General features: G+C 41.1%; 1 protein-coding gene across 1 annotated transcript in view; it reads left to right on the forward strand.

The window, feature by feature from the left end:
- The window catches only part of magi2b (membrane associated guanylate kinase, WW and PDZ domain containing 2b), an 81,006-nt gene that overhangs the window by 21,059 nt on the left and 37,145 nt on the right, over positions 1–22,802 (forward strand). The window contains exons 2-4 of the mRNA XM_078256754.1: positions 657–773; positions 16,145–16,264; positions 21,788–22,012. Of these exons, the coding sequence (XP_078112880.1) occupies positions 657–773; positions 16,145–16,264; positions 21,788–22,012 (462 nt within the window). The remainder of the gene's footprint in view (positions 1–656; positions 774–16,144; positions 16,265–21,787; positions 22,013–22,802) is intronic.

Consider the following 22,802-nt stretch of genomic DNA (forward strand, 5'->3'; position numbering starts at 1 on the left):
ACAATTACCATGATCTCTCTCTCTCTCTCTCTCTCTCTCTCTCTCTCTCTCTCTCTCTCTCTCTCTGTGTTGTTTTTTTCTTTAACACCCTAACATAAAGTTGTCCTCCTGTACTTCTTCTTAAGGAGGTTTAAGGTTGTTAAAAATCATTTTCAGTCTTTCTCTTCACTGTTGTGACAAGCTGTACATTCTGTATCAGCCTGCTCCAACTATTTGTTGAATCAATATAATGTTTGCACATAGAAAAATAAGTCAAGATAAAGGATTTCTTTTTATAGCTGCACCATTCCAACAAACTCAAATATTCTAGACATTTCCCCCAAATTCAGTCTGACCTATTTGGTATCTTTGAAAACTTTGGGATCTCCACTAGAACTTAAATGTTATGTGGGCTTGAGTGATACTTGGCTGCAAAGCATGTGTAATGACTGCCTACTGGACAGGCTGCTTGTTCTTCCAGTGGAGTAAAAATCTTCTAGTTGTTTGCAATACAGTGTCACTTGCGTCATGATTGATCTAGAACCAATCTTGAAACAAAAAACAATACGATTTTTGGATCTCACCCCAACAAAATGTCACTTGCCAGGCTTGTGTGGCGTGCCATTAAATCAAATGAAAGCAAGCTCTAATCTCTCTTTTCCTGTGTTTGTGTTCAGGGGGGGTGGTTGACAAGGATTTGCGGCACTACCTCAACCTGCGTTTCTCCAAGGGCTCAGTGGACCACGACCACCAGCAGATCATCAGAGACAACCTCTACCTCCGCACCGTTCCATGTGAGTCGTCATCACTCACCTCTCTCCTTCCTTCTAGCCTCCATCGCTCCCTCACTCTTTCATTCACTTCTCATTGCTCTCCTCTGCCTCACTGTGTGTCTGTAATTGTCTTTTTTATTGTCTTCCTGTCATTCTTAGATATCATTTCACTTTCAGTTCTCCCTCTTTGCCCTCGGGACGTTGCCCTCGTGTTTTTACATCGCACACACGCTCTTCCTCTCCATCTCTCGCCGACTATTGCTCCTTCTTTTTCTTCAATCGTCCGGCTTCTGAGCTCTCAGCCTGAGGTTTCCACGGCAACCACCCTCTTGTCTCGAGGCTTGCGTTGCCTTGACGCCCTACCCCCTTCAGCACACGCTAGACATGCACAACACACACGCAGCTATGCAAAGATAACACGTCACTCTCCTGGATACATTAGGAAGATGTTTCCTTTATCTGTATATGATACATTTTACACAAATCCTCACACAGACACTTCATGTGGGTTGCATGTGAACGTGCGTGTCTGTGCTTACATTGTGTTATCCGTGTGTTTGCCTGTTGCCTGTTGTGGGACAACGTAATTGCCGTGATTGACATTGAGGGGATGCCGTCCCCAGCCGCTCCACCTGCTGTCAATATACCAAGCAGCTCGTCAATCAGCTTCTCTGGAGACTGAAGCTGCTCTGATGCTTGACTCTGCAGACTACACATTACTCTTTTCATGTTGCATGTGGATCGGTGGACTGTGATCTGATGTTTGTTGAAGGGCTTTGTACTCAACATGTTTCAGTATCCTCTGTTAATAACCTCAGTCATGCTGTCTGGGTGTTTTGAGTTGAATCAATCGGCCTTTTGGCTGTTTGTGAACACACAGTTTCTGGTACATAACCATGAGAAAGCCAAGCTTGGATTTGACGTCAGTGATAGTTGTTTTTGCTGTGGCTGAGCGCTTCCTACTATACTTGATGTCCTCTGCCGGTGTGTTGAGCCGCTGACACAGAAGTGATTGTTTAATACGCTCCCACAGCTGCACAGTTCCTGAGACTCTCTCTCCCTCTTTTTCCTCTCCTTCCTCCCTCCCTCTCTCCTGTCGTCTTTATCTCTTTGCTTTCACTCTTCGCTCTCTCTCTCTCTCATGTTCTCCCTGCCTCTCCCTCCTTCTCTGCCTCTTTAAATTTCTTTTGGTCACCACCTCACTCTATCACATTATCACCCCCTTTAAATTTTAACTCCAGGTGGCCCACTCTTCTTCTCCTTCCCTCTCCCTTTTTCTACCTTTCTCAGCCTGTTGGCTGTGTAATAGTGCAGCCAAGGCAGACTGACAGGGTGACAACTGAGGTGATGGGGACTGGCTGAGGTTCAACACTGCAGGTCCTTACACACTTAGGCCCCGTCAGGGCATGGGCCCCTTTTGGCAGCATGAACCATAGTTTTGTCACCACATTTAAATTATAGCCGCGATAATGGAAAGACAGTTATTCTGTAAGATGTCTGTGGGTGGTAATGACATCCCCATAATTAACTGCCTATCACTTAACAAAGCTGATACAGTGTAATGAAGATTATAGAAATACCAACTCATAGACCTTCTGCAAGGCAGCTTTGATTCAGACACTGAATATTTGAAAAAACGTGATATTACACTGATTCCCCAAATTTGTCTTTATCTCACCGACCTGATTTAATTTGCTTTTGGTCAGCAGGTCATCTCTACTGCATATGAGAATGTTTCACAGACATTCACTACAAGTTTTTGCTGGCAGTCTGAGACACACAGAAGCAGGCGTTGCTCAAACATCAGAGTGACACAGCATCAGACGGCCAAAAAACAGTGATGATGGTCCTGAGTGCTGCACCGCTCTTGCCTGGCGGGCTGTTTGTTGTTGTGGCTTGGAGCGTTATGAAATCAGTGTTTTTCTCCCATGTCTGCAGCGCTCTGACCATGCTGTCAGTGCGAGTCTGTCAGCTTGACAAGCAGACGCCACTCTGCATCACAACATGCTGTCACACTGAAGGGCGTGCGTGTGCGTGTGTGTGCGTGTGTGTGTGTGTGTGTGTGTGTGTGTGTGTGTGTGTGTGTGTGTGTGTGTGTGTGTGTGTGTGTGTGTGTGTGTGTGTGGGTGTGTGTGTTTGTGTTCATATAGCTGTAAGACTCACATGCTGACATCAACTCCTGCATCCTGTTACATCACTTAGCTCAATTGGCCATTTTCCCCTCCCCAAAAAATTTATCGAATGTGATCATTTTCCGTCTGATATTAAGAACTTTATTCATGTTTGTATTGTTGCCTCCAGGCTGTCTACTTTGTGTTTGTAGGTGTCTTTTTCACATTCATTCACACTTCAACAAGCATACATGCCAAACACTAACAGGACTGACACTTTAAGGACATTCACATATTTTCTCTAAGATAGGGCTAACACTAATCACAGACTGATATGAAAATAAAAGAGATAAACAAGATTGTGTAATCAATCAAAAAGTGTCAAGCAGAGAAGGATAATTTGGAAGAGATGTGAGTGGAATAAAACTGCAGATACAGGCATCACAGTTTACAGTTTTATTTTCTAAAATTGTCACAGTCTGTCTTACTTCTCAAGCCTTTGAGATAAGAAATTAGCTGGCACCATTTCACTTCATTCACAGGGATCACTTGACCACTTCAGAAAATGAGTCTAAGCTTCTGCCGGAGCACCTGCTGTTGAGGAATTTAGAGAAGAGTTTCAGATGGTTCTGCTCTTTGCATAAGAACAGTGTGAGTGCCTCTTTGATATGAGTGTAGCTGCGAGTGTAAAACAGTGAAATGGGGCTAAAGTAGTAAGAAGATCTGGATATATATATATATATATATATATATATATATATATATATATATATATATATATATATATATATATATATATATATATATATAGGGGGAAGCAGAGAGGAGGCAGTACAAACAGAAAGAGGGAGAGGGGGAAGATGATAGATGTGGACATGAGCAAAGAGACTCTGTGAGAAGATGGAAAAAGGGGAGAAGACCGGAGAAGAGGTAGTTAAGAAAAGGAGATCAGCAGGGGAAAGATGGGGAAGGAAGAAGAGAGCGGACAGAGGATGGAAATTGAGAAGGAGAGAGTTGATGCAAGAGGATGGAGGGATGAGCAGAGTAAAAGGGCGGACGTGCACTGAATGGAGGTAGTGGGAGATATGAGGGAGCCTCGTAAGTCACTCCCCAGAGAACCATCTCCTTCCCTCCACTACTCAGAGGCATCAGGAAAAGGCTCTATAAATAGATTAAACAGTGAGCAGCACGTTTCTCTACTCAGATAGCCTATAAATACATGCAGCTTCTGTCACTTCACATCCACTGCTCTGGACACATGCTGCCCCACAGCTTTGCAGCCTCCGGCAGGGAATCCTCCTCTAGAGAATACAAAGGAGGAGCAAATAAAGAGGTTGATGAGGAACATGGCCATTAAAGCTTAGGATAGTGATAGGGCTGATGGATGCCGCTAAATATTGATAGCAGTAATGAAGATGGCTATCATGATGATGGGAGGAGATTGGTGGAAAATGACACCTTTTAACCTTGATGCATGCTGGAGATTTTAATGCACAGTTCTGTCTATGAAATGTATGCAGTTTAGTTATGCAAATGCTAAAATACTTTTTGAATGGACCTTTGCAAAATTCCTCACGTAGCACCCATCATACAGCTCAACAAAACAGCTCATTTAATGCCCGAAATATTCAGAAACTACCAGAATGCTGTCAGCATGTGTCAAAGTGTTTTATTCCTAACAATATCATGTCCTAAAGAAAAATTTTATCAGCAGGTATACATACTGTATGTAGATGCATACATGTGTCTTGAAGAATAACTCTTTTTTTTTTTTTATCTTTTTTGGTAGTGTAAGAGTGTATATGCATAATATATTAAAAAAAAGATAAAGGATAAAAAAGAAACAAAGAAACAAAAACTATGAATTAATATATTGTATAGTCAAAACTTAAAAAGCATACTAAATACAATATTGTATTAAGTATGCTTAATACAGAAGATCACAGATACAAGTGTACTTCATTTGGCCACAAGTTCTCACACCACGTTGTACATTCAGCACACCACTCTATGTGACCTGCAAAAGGTGATTACTCCATCAACATATTTTACTTATTTTTCAAATGTAAATAATTCCACCAATGAATAAATCGTCATCGAAACAAAAGGTTCCTTCATCAGTGCTTAGACCAAGACAAAGTCAAAATGCAAAAGACATCTTGTCAAATGACATTGTGCTCTGAAGGCGTGATAGTTACTCACTGTGTAATGTCCAGTTGCCAACATTGTATATTTAGGCAGCTGAATAGTATTGATGTCAACCATGGCACACACTATACTTTCAACAGAACATTTATTTCTCATTATACACACCAGTCAACCGCAAATACAGTACATAAAGAAAAAATACAGCAAAATAATCAGGAACGTCTGTACAATATGTGCAAGAAAAAAGAAAATAGGCTACACTCTCCAACCAGCCTCTTGTCATACTTAGGCCATGGTGGATTACATGGTCTATAATTATTTCTCTGGCTCTTCCTTGCCCTCTGTGCCACCCTCTGCCTCTTCCTCTCCCCCTCACCATACCACCCTCTCTCTTATGCCCCTTCCTCTTGCACGGGCAGGCTTTTGCCCCTGTCTCTCTCCTGCATGCTCCATATACTACAGCTGAAAAATTCAGTCTTACCCTTGCAGTAAACAGTAAATGTGTTTGAGAACTCAGTGGTTACAGTATGAGTTTCACATGTTAGCTAAATTGGACAGCATTTGCGTTTGGTTGCTAAATTGTGAGGAAATTGAATTGTGGCCCATCTAGCCTAAGTCTATCCATCTGACAACTCTTCCAACAATACCACATAACTATTATGTATCTAATAAATGTGTGACAGGTTATTGCGATTGTTGGTTGCTCTATTTAGCATGTATGGATTTACACAATTAACGTGTATAATTGCATTTGAGAATGATATAATTCAATAGCAGATACATGAAAACTACTTCGATCTGCAAGGCTTTCTTAGTGCATTTTGTGCCAAAGCAATTATAAATGACCATAGTCATGTAAACAACTGACCTAATGTTCATATAAATACTCATATAGTTTGATAAAGTTTAAGTTTTAGTCATTCTGCGATTATGCCAAAGCGATTGAGGAAAAACTGTGAAATGTAGACTCAGATGGACACTTACTATAAATACAGGGACAGAGTCTGCACTTCCAAATGAACATTCAGTCCATTCATCTGTGATGATGCTTCAGCAGTGAGCTCCCAGATTCTCCCACCTTCATCCCATCGTTTCATTTTTAATTTAATTGGCTGAACAAATATATATGATTTTTGAATCCAAAAATGTGTTCTGATATTTAACTAAGAATGTAGGTTCAGTTTTTTTTTTTTTGTTTATGTTTTTTTGTAGTTTGAACACATTCACATTGGTTATCAACTGCTAAATCCTGTTTATAGATTGCTGATTGTATCATTTTTAGAGTAACTAATATGGATGTGAGTGGGCTTTAACCCTAAACTGGTACTGTGACTGATGGTGATGGGGGAGGAAGAGGAGTGATGACAGTTATTTGAGGATGTTTGTCATGATGATTATAGTGAAGTTGGATGAGGTGATAGAGAAATGATTCATTGTGTGTGTGTGTGTGTGTGTGTGTGTGTGTGTGTGTGTGTGTGTGTGTGTGTGTGTGTTTTCCTGTGGCAACTTGATTGTATATCTGTAAGACATACTGTATTTATGTTTGAATGTACATGTACGTATGTGTTTTTTTACCCTGACGCATTTATTATTCTGTTTGTGTGTCGAGATTTAAAAGGCTAAACTGAACAATAATGAAAGTATTACACACCGTTCTCTGTTGAGGTTGTATGTGCTTGCCTGTGGATGAGAGAGAGAGAGAAATACATCTCTCCTTAAAGGGGTGATTTGCCTGGGCTGGTTGACATGCTTTGATGTGGTTCTGTGCTCCCTGCAGTTTGATTGGCACACTGGATTAATGTTGTTCCACAGTTGAAAGAAACTGCAAGGGAATTATATGAATTTTATGAAATGAAAATAACAAATATTGAACGTGATTAATGAATTGGTTATGTTTGCAAAGTGCTTTCCGTGTTAAGCTCTGGACATGTGTCGTCTCATCTCTTTTCCTTTTCGTGGTATGATCCTCTCACTCAGCAGCTAATCACAAAATAAGGTTCTTCTGAAGCTTTTATATTTACATAGTTTTACCTCCTTATCTCACCTAGTGTCTCTGTCTGTGCTACTTCTAAGATCAGAGCAATGTGCAGTGATGAGCCAGGTGCTCAGGAAGCAGCTCGTCCTGTGATGGTCAGTAAGCTCTGACACCTCAGAGAGCTTGATTGTCTAATCTTTACCTCTCCACACACACACACACACACACACACACACACACACACACACACACACACACACACACACACACACACAAGTTCTGTGTGTGTACATCATCATGACCCCCACTGTCGTCCTGTATCAGTCAGCTCTGCAGACTAATAAAGGTGCTTTTCAGCCTATCAGGGCTGATTTCCATCACCACAGGACGCACATCAGTACAGAAGTAATTTCTCAATGTCACCCAGGCACCAGCTCTGCCAGACACTGATCCACTGAGCAACACAGCTGTCTTTACAGCCACTAGTGGACCTGACAGACAGACTTTACGGAAGAAACTCCACTCTCGATGCAGCTGATTCTAACCTGTATTAACTCTGTTCTTACCAGGTTTCATTTCTGTGGAGGAGTTTTCTGTTGACTGAATTTTTCATTCCCTTATAAATCCCTTCTTTTAGTTTATACTCAACAACATACCAAATGTGCTGAATTCAGTGGAGAAAAGTTTTAAATTATATACAAATACAAGAATTAGAAAATGTAGGGTTAATTCAACAGCAGATTGCATCTAGTTTAATTAACTAGTTTAATTTACACCTGTTTAGCCAGGTATAGTTTGAAAACTTCTGACACAGGTGCTACCATAATACCTGAGTTTTGATGCTGACACCAGAACACCTTCGATTTTCAATACATTTGCAGATTGCAAACACAGTGTGCAACAAAACCCTAGAAAGAAAATAAACCCAACTTCTCAGATGCACCAGTGTATACTATTGGCTTAACACAAACAATAACATAAATATGATTTAAAATCAGGCTACAGCTAAACAAAGGAGGGCTGAAATAATTATCTTTAATATTAATTCATCTTTAGAGTGTTTTTTTATATAAATAATTGATTATGCATTTAATGCAAGGAAAACTGTGTGAACAATTTCCCAATTGACATCCTAAAATTGCTTGTTTTGTGTGAAACTCATCCTATACAGAAAAAAGCATCAATTACTCACATTTGAAAAACTGGAGTCAGTTAATATTTAAATGGCATTTTTAGTTTGAGAAAAGACCAAACTGATTAAAAACAATTGTCAACACTGTTGATTCATTTTCTGTCCATCAACTTTTATCAATCAACCAGCTACTTTTAGTTTTCAGTTCTTGGTGCAACAGACACAATTCGTTCTGTACTGATGAAGTGATTGAAGTTTGATAAACAGCCCTGCACGTAACGCTGCACCATTCCTTCATTTCTTGCCAAAAGTAAAATGAGAAGATTGACACAGCTCTCATGTCTGTACGGTAAATATAAAGCTGGAGCCAGGAGCCAGTTAGCTTAGCTTAGCATAAAGACTGCAAAAGTGAAAAGGTTAGCCTGGCTCTGTCCAATTGTAACATAATCCACCTACCAGCACCTCTGAAGCTCACTAATTAACAAGTTAAATCTTGTATGTTAAAGCTGCACAAAATACAGGGTTATGTGCTGGGCTAGTTCTTGGGCGAGACCAGTTACTTCCTGGAGTCTCTGTTGGTTGCCTGGCAACTGCTCAAGAAATAGTCCAGGACATAACCCCGTTTACCACCAGAACATGTTCTTTTTTTACTTTGTTTGGTTTGGTTGGATGGGTTAAACAAACAAGATATGTGTTAATTTGTGAGTTTTAGAGGTGCTGGTAGGTAGATTTTGACCCCCTGGCAGAGTGCCATGGGCCCCAATTTGAGAAGCACTGAGCTAAGCTAGCCAGCCACTGGCTGTCCTCCTTGTAATTTAAATCAAGACAAAAAAGCAACTAAGCATATATCTCAAAACGATTTATTTAACAAGCAAATATAAATTATACAATTAATGGATTCAGGATTTTCTACTTTGTACACTGACATGTAGGGCTGCACGATATTTTGTTTCATCGTCTACATCGCGATGTGCGCATGCGCGATAGTCACATCGCAGAACGTTGCGATGTTGACGCGTTCTCTTAATACATTCATGTGTTGACGCTACAACTTCTTTGCTGCTTGATAAAAAAGTAAACTTTCACCGTTCTCCTTTTCCATGATTGTTACCGGCCGACCCTTCCCCTTTAAGACAGGTGGTCATGTGACGTAACGTTATGGGAAGTGAGGCTCTCCCGTGTGTAGAAAAGTACGGTAAGCGGCAGCTGCCGCTGACACAGTGATGCACATGCTTTTCCATGTAGTGAAGCTACAGTAGTCAGTGTTTTATGTTCGCTGCAAAGACAAACTAAATCATCTGATTAATGCAACGTAATCACGACGTATCCCGGCCATTTTTCACCGCAGAAAGCTGCTACTAGCCAGGCTAAAGCTAACATAGTTAGCCTAAAGAAACAAGGCGTCTGTCCCAATTAATGTTATGGTTCGGAGCTGCGACGCTGGAAACGTAACACTAATCTACAACAGCAGTCTGTTTCTGATTTAACGTAATTTACACTGATTTAAGTGCTCTTGGATACACAGTTTGTTGCAAGAGTGTGACATGCAGGCTCTGCATGCACAGCAAACCAACAATCATGATCAATTTTAATCAATTTATCAAACAACCAAAGCAGGCCCCGCTAGTCGACCACAACCTGACATTTAGAGGAAGCAACATGCATGCATTATTAATATTCACTTTAGCCTGGATTGATATTATATGAATACAATGGCGTCATGTCAGTCAACCAGTGTATTTCTTCCTAATTTCCCTCTCCAAAATCACTTCAGAAGAGTAATCGCAGCGCTTACTTGCTTTGGTTTTTGTAAAGCATTAAAGTTCAACAAAGACTGGTTCACATAAGAAAATTTACTTTTTCTTTTTTTTTTTCTTTGTAGATGCACTCCCCTACAAAATCACCCCAGTAGTTGAGAATGATTTAGTATTTCTAAATAGAGCTATTTATGTAAATTTGTCTTTTTTTTTCCATATCGCAGGGAAAAAACATATCGCAATGTAAGTTTTTTTCAATATCGTGCAGGCCTACTGACATGTTGCACAGCCTAACTGGCTGTAATTAAACTAGATGACCAGATCTTTTTTGCAGTAGGATTTCAACTCAGCCCAATCAGCCTTTAAAGCTTTAAAACTCATATGTATTATAGTGTGGTCTCTATATGGAAAGTGTCCTGAGATAACTTCTATTATGATAATTTGACACTATAAATGAAACTGAATTATGAGATTATGGATTATGAGTACACTGGACGACAGTGTGTATCACAACAATCTGCTTTTAACTCGGTGTATCTAAAACTGACCGGGCAGCCCAATCTCACATCCGTGCTGAGAGTGACATCCCAGTCCCCCAGTACTCCCAGCCTGCAGCCCCGTCAGAGTCAAACCTGTCAACTTAAACACAAGCTGAATTACTCTGAGGTAACCAGACCAGAGACTGGAACTAGTAAAATGGCTGTGTATGCAAAAGTGTCATATCTGACATAAATATAGCTAATGTACGTTTGTAGATGTTGCGGCTTGTTACCATGGCAAGGCTGCATTGCCAGGCACTGACGTGTTGTGGTAGCAGACGCTTCTGTCAGAGTGTTGCCATGTTGCATCGCTGCATCTGTAGTCTGGGCTTTGTAGTGTAAATAAGGATAGGTGTGTGCTTGATCATACCTCTCCTATCCCACTTCACATCTGCGAACCGTAGAAGGTAAAGGAAGAGGGAGGGTGAACAGTGAGAGTGAATGACACGTGAGACCACAGTGCGAGACGGAGCTTGAAGAAGAGACAAAAGAAGAGAGGAGGATAACGAGGGGAAGAGGGAGTGGATTAAAATGACAGAGAGGGAGTAATGGGGACAAAGAGCACCAACAGAGAAACAAATGAAGGGAAGAACAATGAGGTAACGAGAAAGAGAAAGGATAATAGAGGATGGCAAGATGGATGGATGGATGTATTAGATAGATAGATAGATAGATAGATAGATAGATAGATAGATAGATAGATGCGAGACTGAGACAGTAAAGGAATAAGAAAGCAGCAGTGTGTATGTGTGGTGTGAGAAACAAACCAATCCTCACACACACCTCTGCTCTTTTGCTGCTGTGGTGCTCTGTGCTAAAAAGGATTCTGGGTAAACAAGTTCAGGGTTTTGAGGACAGTGTATTCTGTCTCTGTATTTTTTGCTTTCGTATGGTTGCAGGATTGTGCCTTGAAACCCAATGTTCCCTTTATATTCCCCCTTGGGTAGTTTAAAATCAGATTAAACTTTTACGCCTGCACAGTCAGATTGAATAGGGAAGTTTTAATGTCTCATTTTATACACGTTTTCGTAGATTTTAGTATGAAAAATGGGAAATAGACACCTTGGGATTTGTGCTCAGCTGCACAAAATGTACATGTTGTGATGGACCTACCAAAGCATCCAGCATGGTTAAAGAGCTTTGACAAACTGCAACATGTCTCAATTGAGATAGAAAAAGACATGTATTCACAAGATAAATGTGTTTCTTTCCAACAAGTGCAGCATTTTTAGATTACATACATTAAGCCCAAAGAAACAGATGTGCTATCAAATCTGTACCAGCGTGTTTGAATCCTCCTCATCCAGTCCACCTGGGCATTATTATGAAAGAGTGTCACGCTTGTTCACCTTTTTAGAGAATATTTAGTTTAGTTACTGTTAGATTTGGTGTTACCTCTGTCCCTGTAGCAAAGTCCCTCAAACTCCCAAAGCAGCCTGATGGCTCTGATGGATGATACGCTGAAACCAAGAGGGGTTTGTGAGACACACAACACAATCCATATATCTGCGCATTGAGTTTTTCTCATCTGGGTTTGTTGCTCACTCCAATTAACTTACAATTGTTCAGTTATTACAACTACAAATACTGTGGAGTCATTTTTTCAACAATGAATCTCAAAACTCTAGAGGACATAATGATACATCTAGCTCTGTCTACAGCTTAATTATTAACTATTAATATGAAGCACACTTAGTTCCCCGCACCCTCACCTCCTCGTTCTCACACTTACTCACTGAGACCACCGAGACCATCTTCCCCCACGCTTTGTTATGATAATCAGTCCATCGATAGTCTATTTTTAGCTCTGAATCTCCTCCACTCTGCTTCCCCCATTTGGTGACTTCCTGTCTAATTATACAAACATACGTATGCATGTGCTTTTCAAACTCACTCACAGGCCTCTGTGGATGTACAGCAAGGTTAACCAATCATGTTTTTTCTCCTCTCAATGTCTCTCTCACTCTGTTGCTGCCTCTTTCTGCTTGCCACTCTTCTGCCACTCTATTATTTAGCAAGGGTCTTTGTCCTCTTATCATCTGACACCCAGCTGAGTTATTTCAGTATATTAGCTATTTTAGCTTTTCCTCCAAATGGAATTTCCTTGTTATGTTTCTACGTAATCTCTTTCTCTTTTTACTCTCTCACACACGCTCCCTCCAATGTGAATATATTCTGTAGCGCTCAGTTGTCACGGCTTGCGCAGAGAATGTCTTCACCCCTTAAAGTGGAAGCTCCGAAGCTTTTCCATGCTATTATGAATCAAGTCATTTAAGCCGTAAATCTCTATGGTGCTCATACTCCTACTCGCAGCATCACCTCTGAAAGGTTTGGCTACACTGGCAGATTGCAATGCAAAGACCATTTTTGGCTCACAGCCAACTTTATCCTTTATTAGCGAGAGCATGACATCCAATCAATAGTCAACAGCAGCAGTGCTTTTGGCTCAGGGGATGCATCGCTGCCTCCTCTCAGCGCAGTGTGCTGCCATTTTTTAATTTGAGCACCTGTGCAGCTTGTCCTGCTTTGTTTAGCTCATTTATTAAAGCTCTGCTGAGGAGTTTGTGTAGCTATGTAAAAATATATATATATATAAAGAGAAAATCCACTGAACTGAAGACATTTAAGCCCTTATCCACAAGGCTCTATAAATGTATTATAAATTGTATTTACATCATTTTTGGCTTCTACCTGGGAGTTTTCGAGAACAAGAAAAAGGAAGTTGGTTATGTAAAGATAGATGTAGAGAGAGAAAGGTAGCAATGGGGGCATAAGGAACAGAGTATGGATTTTGGTGGGGACAGTGTTCGTTTTAATGAAAAAAGGTATTCACAGCTACTTAGTAGGTGTTGCTAAGGCGAAGGCAGGAGTAAGAGAAAACAGGTAATGTGCTAAGCTGCTATAAGTAAAATTGTGTGAAAAAGAACAGTCAACCTATCTGCCTATCTCAAGGCCAGATAGTCGATCAATATTCCCAGCTCAGATCCAACAAGATGCGCTCTCTCCCTCTCTTTCTCTCAGCTCTGTTGGTGTGTCCAGGGAAGGAAGCTGTGGGAGAAGGCCATTGGCAGGTCATCAGTATTCCAGCAGGCTCTGCCTACTCTGGTGTGGGCAGCAGAATAATTTCATTCTGATCTTACAGATCAATAGCTGTACCCAGTGGAAGGCGACCAGCCCCGCCTGGCTGGCTGAGCTGCAGCAGTATTCAGAGTAGCACTACACATGCGATAGGTAGTCCTCTTTAGGACCATTTCTTTAGTTTAACATGCAGTATAGTTCATGGAGTGGGCCCAATTGTGCTGGTCTGTGTTCACATTGTATTTCTTTTAGTCAATGTAAGATGATAGTATCTTTAAGTGTTGTGGAACTCAATATCAATATCTTTGTGAAGCTTATAATGCAAAATGTTTGAATAGCCTGAGTCAGAGAAGTGACGAGTCAACTGAGGGGATGTTGAAGATATTTATTACTCCGATTATTTCTTTCGATTTATTGTTTGGTCTCACGCACACACACACACACACACACACACACACACACACACACACCCACACAAACACACACACACACACACACACACACACACACACACACACACACACACACACACACACACACACACACACACACACACACACTCTCTCGCTCATGGGCATACCTGTGGCATTTTGGATTAACATTGTCCTACTGAGCTGGAAATTGGATTACTGTTGGCACAGTGGGTACTTTACTACAATTTAGAGACACACAGTCGAGAACACACATGTAAACACACACTGAGATAGATAGAGATATGGCGTAAGGATTATGTCATCATATCTCGCGAGCGCGATAAAACATGCTCACGAGCAAATTATATCATTTCACACGCGCAGATATTTACTCTTTGCGCAAGGATTGACGGACATTTCAAAAGCATCACACATATACTAACAACAGAACGGATGAGAGACACTTATATTTATATTATTTACAGTGCTGTCTTGCACTATATCGTTAATAAAGACAGAACGATAGCTGTCAATCAAGGTAAACTAAGGAAGTCCGTGTGGATGAGGTTGCTATGAAAGTGACCAATCATAAGAGGGCCACCTTGGTTTCCGCCCCCAAAATGTCAGAAGTCAGTTCCATTCGAGAGAGCAGAAATCAACTTCGAGAGCAGAGTTTACCTGCGAGAGCAGGTATGCCCTCCAGCGCTCGCAAAGCAGACACTCGCGGGCGCGGGGTGGCTGCTCTCTGCACGTTCTGCTTAGTTTTATACGCGCAGGTGCCATTCTTTCCCTCTCCCTAGTTTTGTTTCACGCTCGCAGCTGCCTGTACAATTCTCGATTGTTAAATTGGCGCGCACAGAGTAATATCTATGCTTGTGAAATGATATAATTTGCTCGTGAGCTTTTATTGCGCTCGCAAAATATGACATAATCCTGACACTATACAGAGATTAGTACAAATAAACACACGTATGTACACAGTATGGCAGTGTTGGACAGCCTTATAGACAGACTATAGATGTCTGATGGTCTGGTTTCACTTCTTTCTGACTCAGGTGTTTCTAAGCTGCCATCTCTGCTCCCAGTGGTGAAGTAAATACAGCAGCGAATGTTCAGTAGATGCTGTACAGGAGCAAAGTGGTGACAGACGATCAATGGAGATCTAATGAATAAGATATCACACTCTGGGTGAGTTGGACGATCCTGCACTCCATGAGATGACTAACACCCTACTCACTCAGTGTTTGCACATGTGTGTGCAAAATGTACTGTATTTACAACACATCCACCACCTGCTGTTTTAATCTCCCACAGCTCACACTTCAATTACTGTGTGATACTACTAAGTGTTTTTTACCTGCCATTAATATCAGAGCACATGTAGTGTGTTTTTGGTTTTCCACAGCCTTGTCAGATCTGCAGATCGCTTCCTCAGACCTGCACTCTTCAACGTTGCAGCACAAATCCTACATATCAGCCAGGTCTGACATTCTGGCAAGAAGATTCTGGTCGAAGCCACGGCCAGATCGATCCAACTTAGCTTTTAACGTGAGTTCTGTGGACTCCCTCTCCAGGCCTGGCCAATCGCTGTTTTCAGGCATGATCAATGGAGAGCAGGAATGAACACCAGCGAGCCTAAGCTGAAAGTCCAGTTGGCAGAGACACAAACGCAGCACCTCATTAAACTCAAAATTCCCATGGCTGCCATCACACAGCCGAGCCTCGGCGGCACAGCTCTGATGGAGAGCTCTAGAGCGTTGATGTAGGAAGGCTCTAATTGCAACATGGTGATGTTGTGCCTCTGCATTCTTGCTGTTCCAGCAATAATCCAGTCGGCACTGTATTGTGTGCTGTGTAAGGAGGTTTGAGTTGTGCTTGGTAAAAGTGCCATATTGATTAATTCATTACTAAAACAGCACCGGATTGGCTTGTATGGACTGAATAATGGCAGTTTGCTGTTTGAGCATGCTTTTCCCATCTCTCCTCGCTGTCACTCACACATGATTGTGTGAATGCATTTGGCTATCACAAGAGATGACTCCTCACTCAGCCTCTTCTGTTCCGTTTCCTTTCCCCTCCCACTTCCTCTGATATACTTTGTAGCCACAAATCTGTCGTCTTTTTCTGTCCAGCCCTTTTTCTGGGCTCATTCTCTGCCTTCCTGCCTTTTCTTCTGAAGTGCCCTATTTGGCTCTGATGACCTCTCTCTCTCTCTCTCTCTCTCTCTCTCTTTCTGCAGGTACCACCAGGCAGCCTAAGGAGGGGGAGGTGCCGGGGGTGGACTACAACTTTGTGAGTGTGGAGCGTTTTATGGAACTGGAGCAAAGTGGAGCCCTGCTAGAGAGTGGAACCTATGAAGGTGAGTGTTGGGAGCGCTGTAGCTGCTTTGCTGGAAATACTTCACATCTGCGAGACAAGTACGGGTGCTTGGGGAGCAGAAATGGGAACAAATGTTTCAGTAGAGCTATTTTACTATTTTTTTTAACTAATCTGTATCTTATGCAACTGTAGATATCTTCACTTGATGGATCAGGTGTGTCAGGTGATGCTCTTACACACAGCTTAAAGATCCCTCATGTGTTTTTTCGTAATTTGTATGTCCCCTAAAATGCCTGACCTTGACTATACTGACTTGTAGGGGTGGGGGAAAAAATCGTATGTATCGGGAGTTTAAAATTGATTATTTTCCCTAGAATCAATGTTTGTTTTTTTTACCAATGGTTCACATAAATATTTTCTGTTCATAACGTTCCACCGACAGCGACTACATCATATCCGTTTTCAGCAAAACAGAGCGAAAGCAGAAAAAACAGAAAATCCATGTTATGTACTTCTTTACAAATGAAATAAATGTCTGACTGACTGACATGTGATGTGCATTATTTTTAGAAAACAGTTTTTAGAAATGACTCATGATATATTGTCTCTAGAAGTATATTATTCAACTTTTGTTTTTGTTAAAGAAGGAAAAGAAAATTGTAATACTCTATCGAATCGCAATACTTATTTATTAGTATCACAATAAATGAAAATCACAACACAAATCGAATCGGCACCCATGTATCGTGAAAGACTCGAATCGGGACAAAAGCATATTGTCCCAGCCCTACTGACTTGTATCTGTGCAAAGTTTGTCACTAGAAGGGTGTTTTCACATTCCTCTGAAGGGGGAGATGCCTGTGCGCTTCTGTATAGTATAGTATAGTATAGTATAGCCAATCGCTGTCTAATATGCAAAAGCCAGAAAAGAAACCTGAAACCTCCAGCGCAGAGCAGACCGTACACAGAGCGAAAACATACACGTCATCATAGCTTTGTCAGCCACTGCCTGTTACAAGCTAACAAACGACATAAACAAATAAAAGATGCTTACTATACTTAACCATTCTGATCGACTGCTAGTCACCAATTTTGGTGAGATGTCAGATGAGGAAGATTCAGACAGGACACCAAAACTATTGCTGGTGCTTTGGCGCATCCACCTCCCGTCTGAACCCGGCGTGAGGCTCAAACATCTATGACTGAATCTCTGCGATGTTTCTAGCCATCAAGCACTGCTTCTTTACCGGTCAACCTAGCGCAAGCAGTGGTGGAGGGTGAGGCGCAAGGCCAGATCCAGAATTTCTCAATGAGGGAGAAAGAGTTGATGTGCTTTCAGCCCCTTGTCAGAGTTTTTTTTTTAAACCTTTTATGTGGGAAACCCATTTAAAACAAAATATGAATCATAGCAGAGTTCCATACTTTAAAACATGTCTGGAGGAGGACTTTAAGTAAACAAAATGAGTCTTTTGCGCCGAGTCATGTATTACAGCTTCCTCTGGTTGTTGAATGGATGGAGGACTACTTTAGTGTGTGTGTGTGTGTGTGTGTGTGTGTGTGTGTGTGTGTGTGTGTGTGTGTGTGTGTGTGTGTGTGTGTGTGTGTGTGTGTGTGCTGGATGAATGCCATTTCCAAGTCATGTCAAGTCTGTGCATCTGCTTTGCTACACTGTCAAGGATACATCTACAGATGGGAGATTTGCTGGTTCATTTGCCCAGTAGCGATTTTTGTGAGCATGTGCAGCTGAACACACGCACGCAAAGGATGTGTGTGTGTGGTATGACCACATGTATGCTTGTGTGTGTGTGTGTTCTCTTTTTTACATGTTCCTTTCATAACTGTGTGTGTGTTTCATGTTTCCCTTAACGCAGATTTTACTAATGCCCACTTGGGGAAGCTGTCTCTTTCTGGGTGGCTGCACTGGATGTGCTGCAACTCATTTTGTAATGCACAGTAAAATACGAGAGAGGAGAAGAAGGAATGAGAAAGAAAGGGGTAAAGGCAGCAAAAACAGGGACAAAGATTTAGACAGCAGTGAAGCAGGCTAAAATCAGATATGGCGTATCGTAATTGCGTAATGCGTGTGTGATTGTGTGTGTGCGAGTGTGTGCAAGGCTTGGCACACATAACAGCTTATGTATGTGATGATGTGAGATGAGTCACAGCTGAAGGTGGATATTGAGCAGTGCATAAAGCCAAGATGCTTCAGGCAAAACCAGACGTATTCAGGATCAGGGGAACATTGCGTTTTTAAAACCAGTGTGGTGCATAAGGATGAACGCTGGACTAAAGTATGCTTTATGTTCTGCAGAGCAGTTTTTCAGGTTGTCCTTAAGCTTTCACAGGTGGGCACTCGCTGCCTATGCACTTTCATACTCATGTTTTGGTTTACATGCACCCGTGTGTGCACATTTATATTTTGTTATGATGTGATAAATCTGTTTGGTGGCCAGCAGGGTAAGTGTACTTATTGAGGAAGTGGCTGGGATAGAGCCCTTGCTAATATCTATACACCTCCTGCTGGGATGAAAGTAAACTGATGTCTGTGGACTCTTTTCTGCTGATCCTCCTATTGTCCTTAATTGCTGCCTCTTTTCCTCTTCTTTGCTCAACTGTTGTTGTTCTCCTCCCATTGCCCCTGTACTCTCTCTGTTTCACTTTTGTGAAACCCCCACAACTCTCCACTTTGAGGGATTATAAAAATAGACATCTCTTTCTCTTACTCACACTAAATATTCAATCACAATATATTTCCCTGACAGTAAGGGTCTTAAATTTCAAATAAAAGTAGAGCTTTATTGTGGGTTAAGCGCAAATAAATGTGCCCAGTCAAATATACATATTACATTATATATTATATTATAAATATACCTAGCACACCACAGAAATCACAGAAGCTTCAATGTCAATCAAAAAGAGAGAAGTGTACTTTTGATATATTGAGGATGTTTCACTTTTTTAGTTAGATACCCCGTGGACCTTAATATAATATATTGTCCTTTTTTCTTCATTGTACTGTACTTAACATCAGCCATTCTCAGATGTTATTCTACTAGCACTAGCATTACAGTGGGTGTGGAATGACAGAAGCCCAATGTTATTTTCGTAATTCTTGTGCTCCAAACAGAGCTGCTTGCACCCACATGGGTGGAATGACACAGCTGGGGTTGTGTTTATACAGATTGGGTAGTCCTGTGCAGTTTTGGTAATGTGTTTATCATGAAATTGTTCCTCTTTCTACCTGCTAAACTAATCCACACAGGAAGTGTATATTAATAAGATACCTTCTTGGGTTCCATCGAAGGACTGGGGACATGATCTTTAATCAAAAAACTAAATATCTTATTTATTTTTTTAGATAAAACAATATATTCTCTGTCATGTAAGTGGGGTATTTACAGGGAGAAATACTCTAAGGAAAACCAAGACAGTTGCTTTTCTCACTCTACTATTTATAGTTGTGGCTGTATTGTACACATGTAAATGTACCCAAATATGACTAACTGAAAGCAACACTTTACACTATTTAGTAAAACATAACTACACACAACAGACACACATGAATATGGAGACATATATTGTAATTGTCCTAAGACACTGTAGTTGTAGCCCAACTTCACATTTATCATTATGTTCCAAAATAGGTTGTGTGCATCATTAAGCAGAGAAAGCACAGTGACAGGGTTTTCTTAGCTGCCAAAACATTGATTTATCTTAAAAATTTAAATCAGCTCTTTGTTGGAGACATATTTATGTTTTTATATTTGTAATTATGCATTTTTGTGCTTTAGGATTGTGATTTTGTGCTTTAGGTTGTTTTTCCTCTGGAGAAGCTAAAATCTCACCCCAACCCATTACGGACACTGTCTGATGTTGAAGATGTATTTGGGTATTATTAAAAACCCCAATTAATATGTTATACTTCCAGCTAGTCTATATCCTTGACGTTGAACTTCCGGAATTGTTCCCGTGCAGCAGGAAATTCTGCCGGATGCATGTATTTTCCGTTTCCTTCCAGCAGAGCTTAGTGCCGCCCATGACTATTCTGATTGGTTTAAAGAAATGCCAATAAACCAGAGCATGTTTTCCTCCCATCCCTGAATGCTATTTGGAGTTTCCAGACCTTCCTTCAGCGCGCTTTGAAGGAGGGTCTGCCAAAGCGAGATTAACTTCCAGCTAACATTGTAATAATCTTTGTCCAAACATACTGTCCCATGTGTGCAACAGTTGTAGTTTAGGAAGAGTCAGCTTAATTTAGAAGAACAGACAGCTGGTTTGAGCTTTGAGAGATAGTACAGTAGTAGGTCAGCTAATTTAACATAACAATAGCGGCAGTGCAAAAGTTTTATTCAACCCACAAAGTACCATGAAAGAGAAAACCCAACACCTTCTACAATCTAAAAGAACCTGCGTGACTAAATTTTCACCTTCTAATTCAACAAAAAACAGTTAAACACTTACTTTAGCTAATTTGCTGACGTGCTGAGATTTTGTGTCAAGGTTACACAGAGTAACAATCTTTAAGAACACAAGCTACATGAATGTTAGCAGCATGTGTTATTCACATCGTACTATGTTCTGCTGGGTCCACTCTAAACTTTTATTTACAGTTACACTGTAGTCTACTGGAAATGTATGAAGGGGAGATAAGGGTACGCTACAAACTAAGTCACTGTTATATTGTGTTTAGTAGTTTATTGTTGATGTCACAGGTTTGTAACCTGTCTAAAATGTTATATTTTAGAAGACTGTAAGAATGTTTTTCCACAGTCATTGAAGGACTGGGCCCAGACGACTCTAATGATTGGATGATATATTAACTGTAAGATGTCTGGAGTGCCTTCTTTTCAGGATTGGGTGACAGTCATATACTGTAGGGTGAATAATAGGGCAGAAAACTTTCAGAAGTGAAAGGGTGAGGTGGAAGCACATTAATGACATTGACTTCCATGTGAGGTGTTGGCTTTTGTTTTCCCTCAGTATTGTTTCCTTTATATTTTTCTCTTTCTTTATTAGAATGCCACTTTGTATTTTGGTTGACTCCTCTTGTTTCTATGTTTGTGTTTAGGTGGGGTCAGAACGGAAAATTAAGGAAATTAGAGTATAGAAATAGGCTGTTATTTTGTGATTTACAACATTGTAAAATTACAACAACAAAAATAACAAGTTATAAAAAAAATACATATTTGCATACTGTATCCTGTTTGGGTCTGATCATGTTTTCAGCCAGGCAGGTCTGTATGGAGATCTCTACTATTAGCCACTGCAACTGCTAGTTTCTTCGTGAAACATTAGCCATCGTCCAGATGCACAAACTTGATCAGATTTATTAGAAATTATTACTTGCCAGGCAAAAAAACACAGTTAAGTTATCTCTCCTGCACTCTGTTGAGACAGCGAAGTCTTACATTTTGAAAGGCAATCATCTGTTCAAAGTCACGGTTGCCCACAAGCGGTAGACCTGCACTCTGCCTGCCAGTCAGTGTGTTACATCACCTATGATCCCTCTTTAGTTGTCCATGTGGCCTTTTACACAAATGCCGCTGTGCCTCCCTGCCCTCAGATAATTTCTACGGCACACCAAAACCTCCAGCGGAGCCGTCCCCCGCAGCACCTCCTCTGAATGTAAGTGAGGCCCTGCTGCCCGGAGCCCGGCCCAGCGCCCAGGGCAAGAGGAAGAGGAACCAGTCAGTCAGCAACATGGAGCAGCGTGCCAGCCTGGAGCCACCTGAGGAGGAGGAAGAGGAGAGCCCGGTTGTCAACGGCAACGGGGTGGCCATCACACCAGGTAATGTAGGCTGATAGAAAAAAAACATCAGTTCCTGTTGTGATGTTTATATACCACATTTTCCATCGAAAGTACTTGCGAGTGAAATTAGATTCAAACACGGTCTGCTTCCCACGTGTCGTGACCATGATGACATTTTAAAACATCATATTTAGGTGAGGAGAAAATCTGTCTGGAAGGCCTGAACTGTCTCAGCAATTGTTACCGTTCCTTTTTCTTGTCCCTTATGGATAAATCAAGTGTCTCTATTCTGATTTTGTCCAGTTTCATGTCTGCAGTTTATACAGTCCAGCCCATGCAGATGGCTACAAATCTGACAACAAACTGTGCCCTGACCAGTCATTATAGACATTAACAGACTCTGTTGGCATGAGTGTGAACTGTACAGATTCTCAATAACCTTATATAACAGAATACACAAGGGCACCTTAATGTCTACACTATTATCACTGTCCAGAGTCTCAATTTTGCTCCAGCTCTCATCTCTCTGTCCTCTCATTTCTGTCTCTCCTGCTGTCTTTGCTTTCCTGCCACTGGCCTTTGTCCTTGTTTCTATTAATACCCCAACTATCCCCTCTCTCTTCCTCTCCTCTACTATCTTCTTCCTTCTGACCTCTCTTGCATTTCTTTGTCTCTGTGGTCCTGTTCCTTCTGCCCTCTCCTCTTCCTCTCTTTCCCCCCATCTCTCTCTCTAGTCTAGTCTGTGTTGTTGTCACATGTTGTATATATGTGTTTTCTATTTATGCTGACTTACTTAGATTGTAACAGAAGGAAATACAGTAATCCTTAC

The sequence above is a fragment of the Sander vitreus genome, chromosome 8 (assembly GCF_031162955.1).
Source record: "Sander vitreus isolate 19-12246 chromosome 8, sanVit1, whole genome shotgun sequence".
Classification (NCBI taxonomy): domain Eukaryota; kingdom Metazoa; phylum Chordata; class Actinopteri; order Perciformes; family Percidae; genus Sander; species Sander vitreus.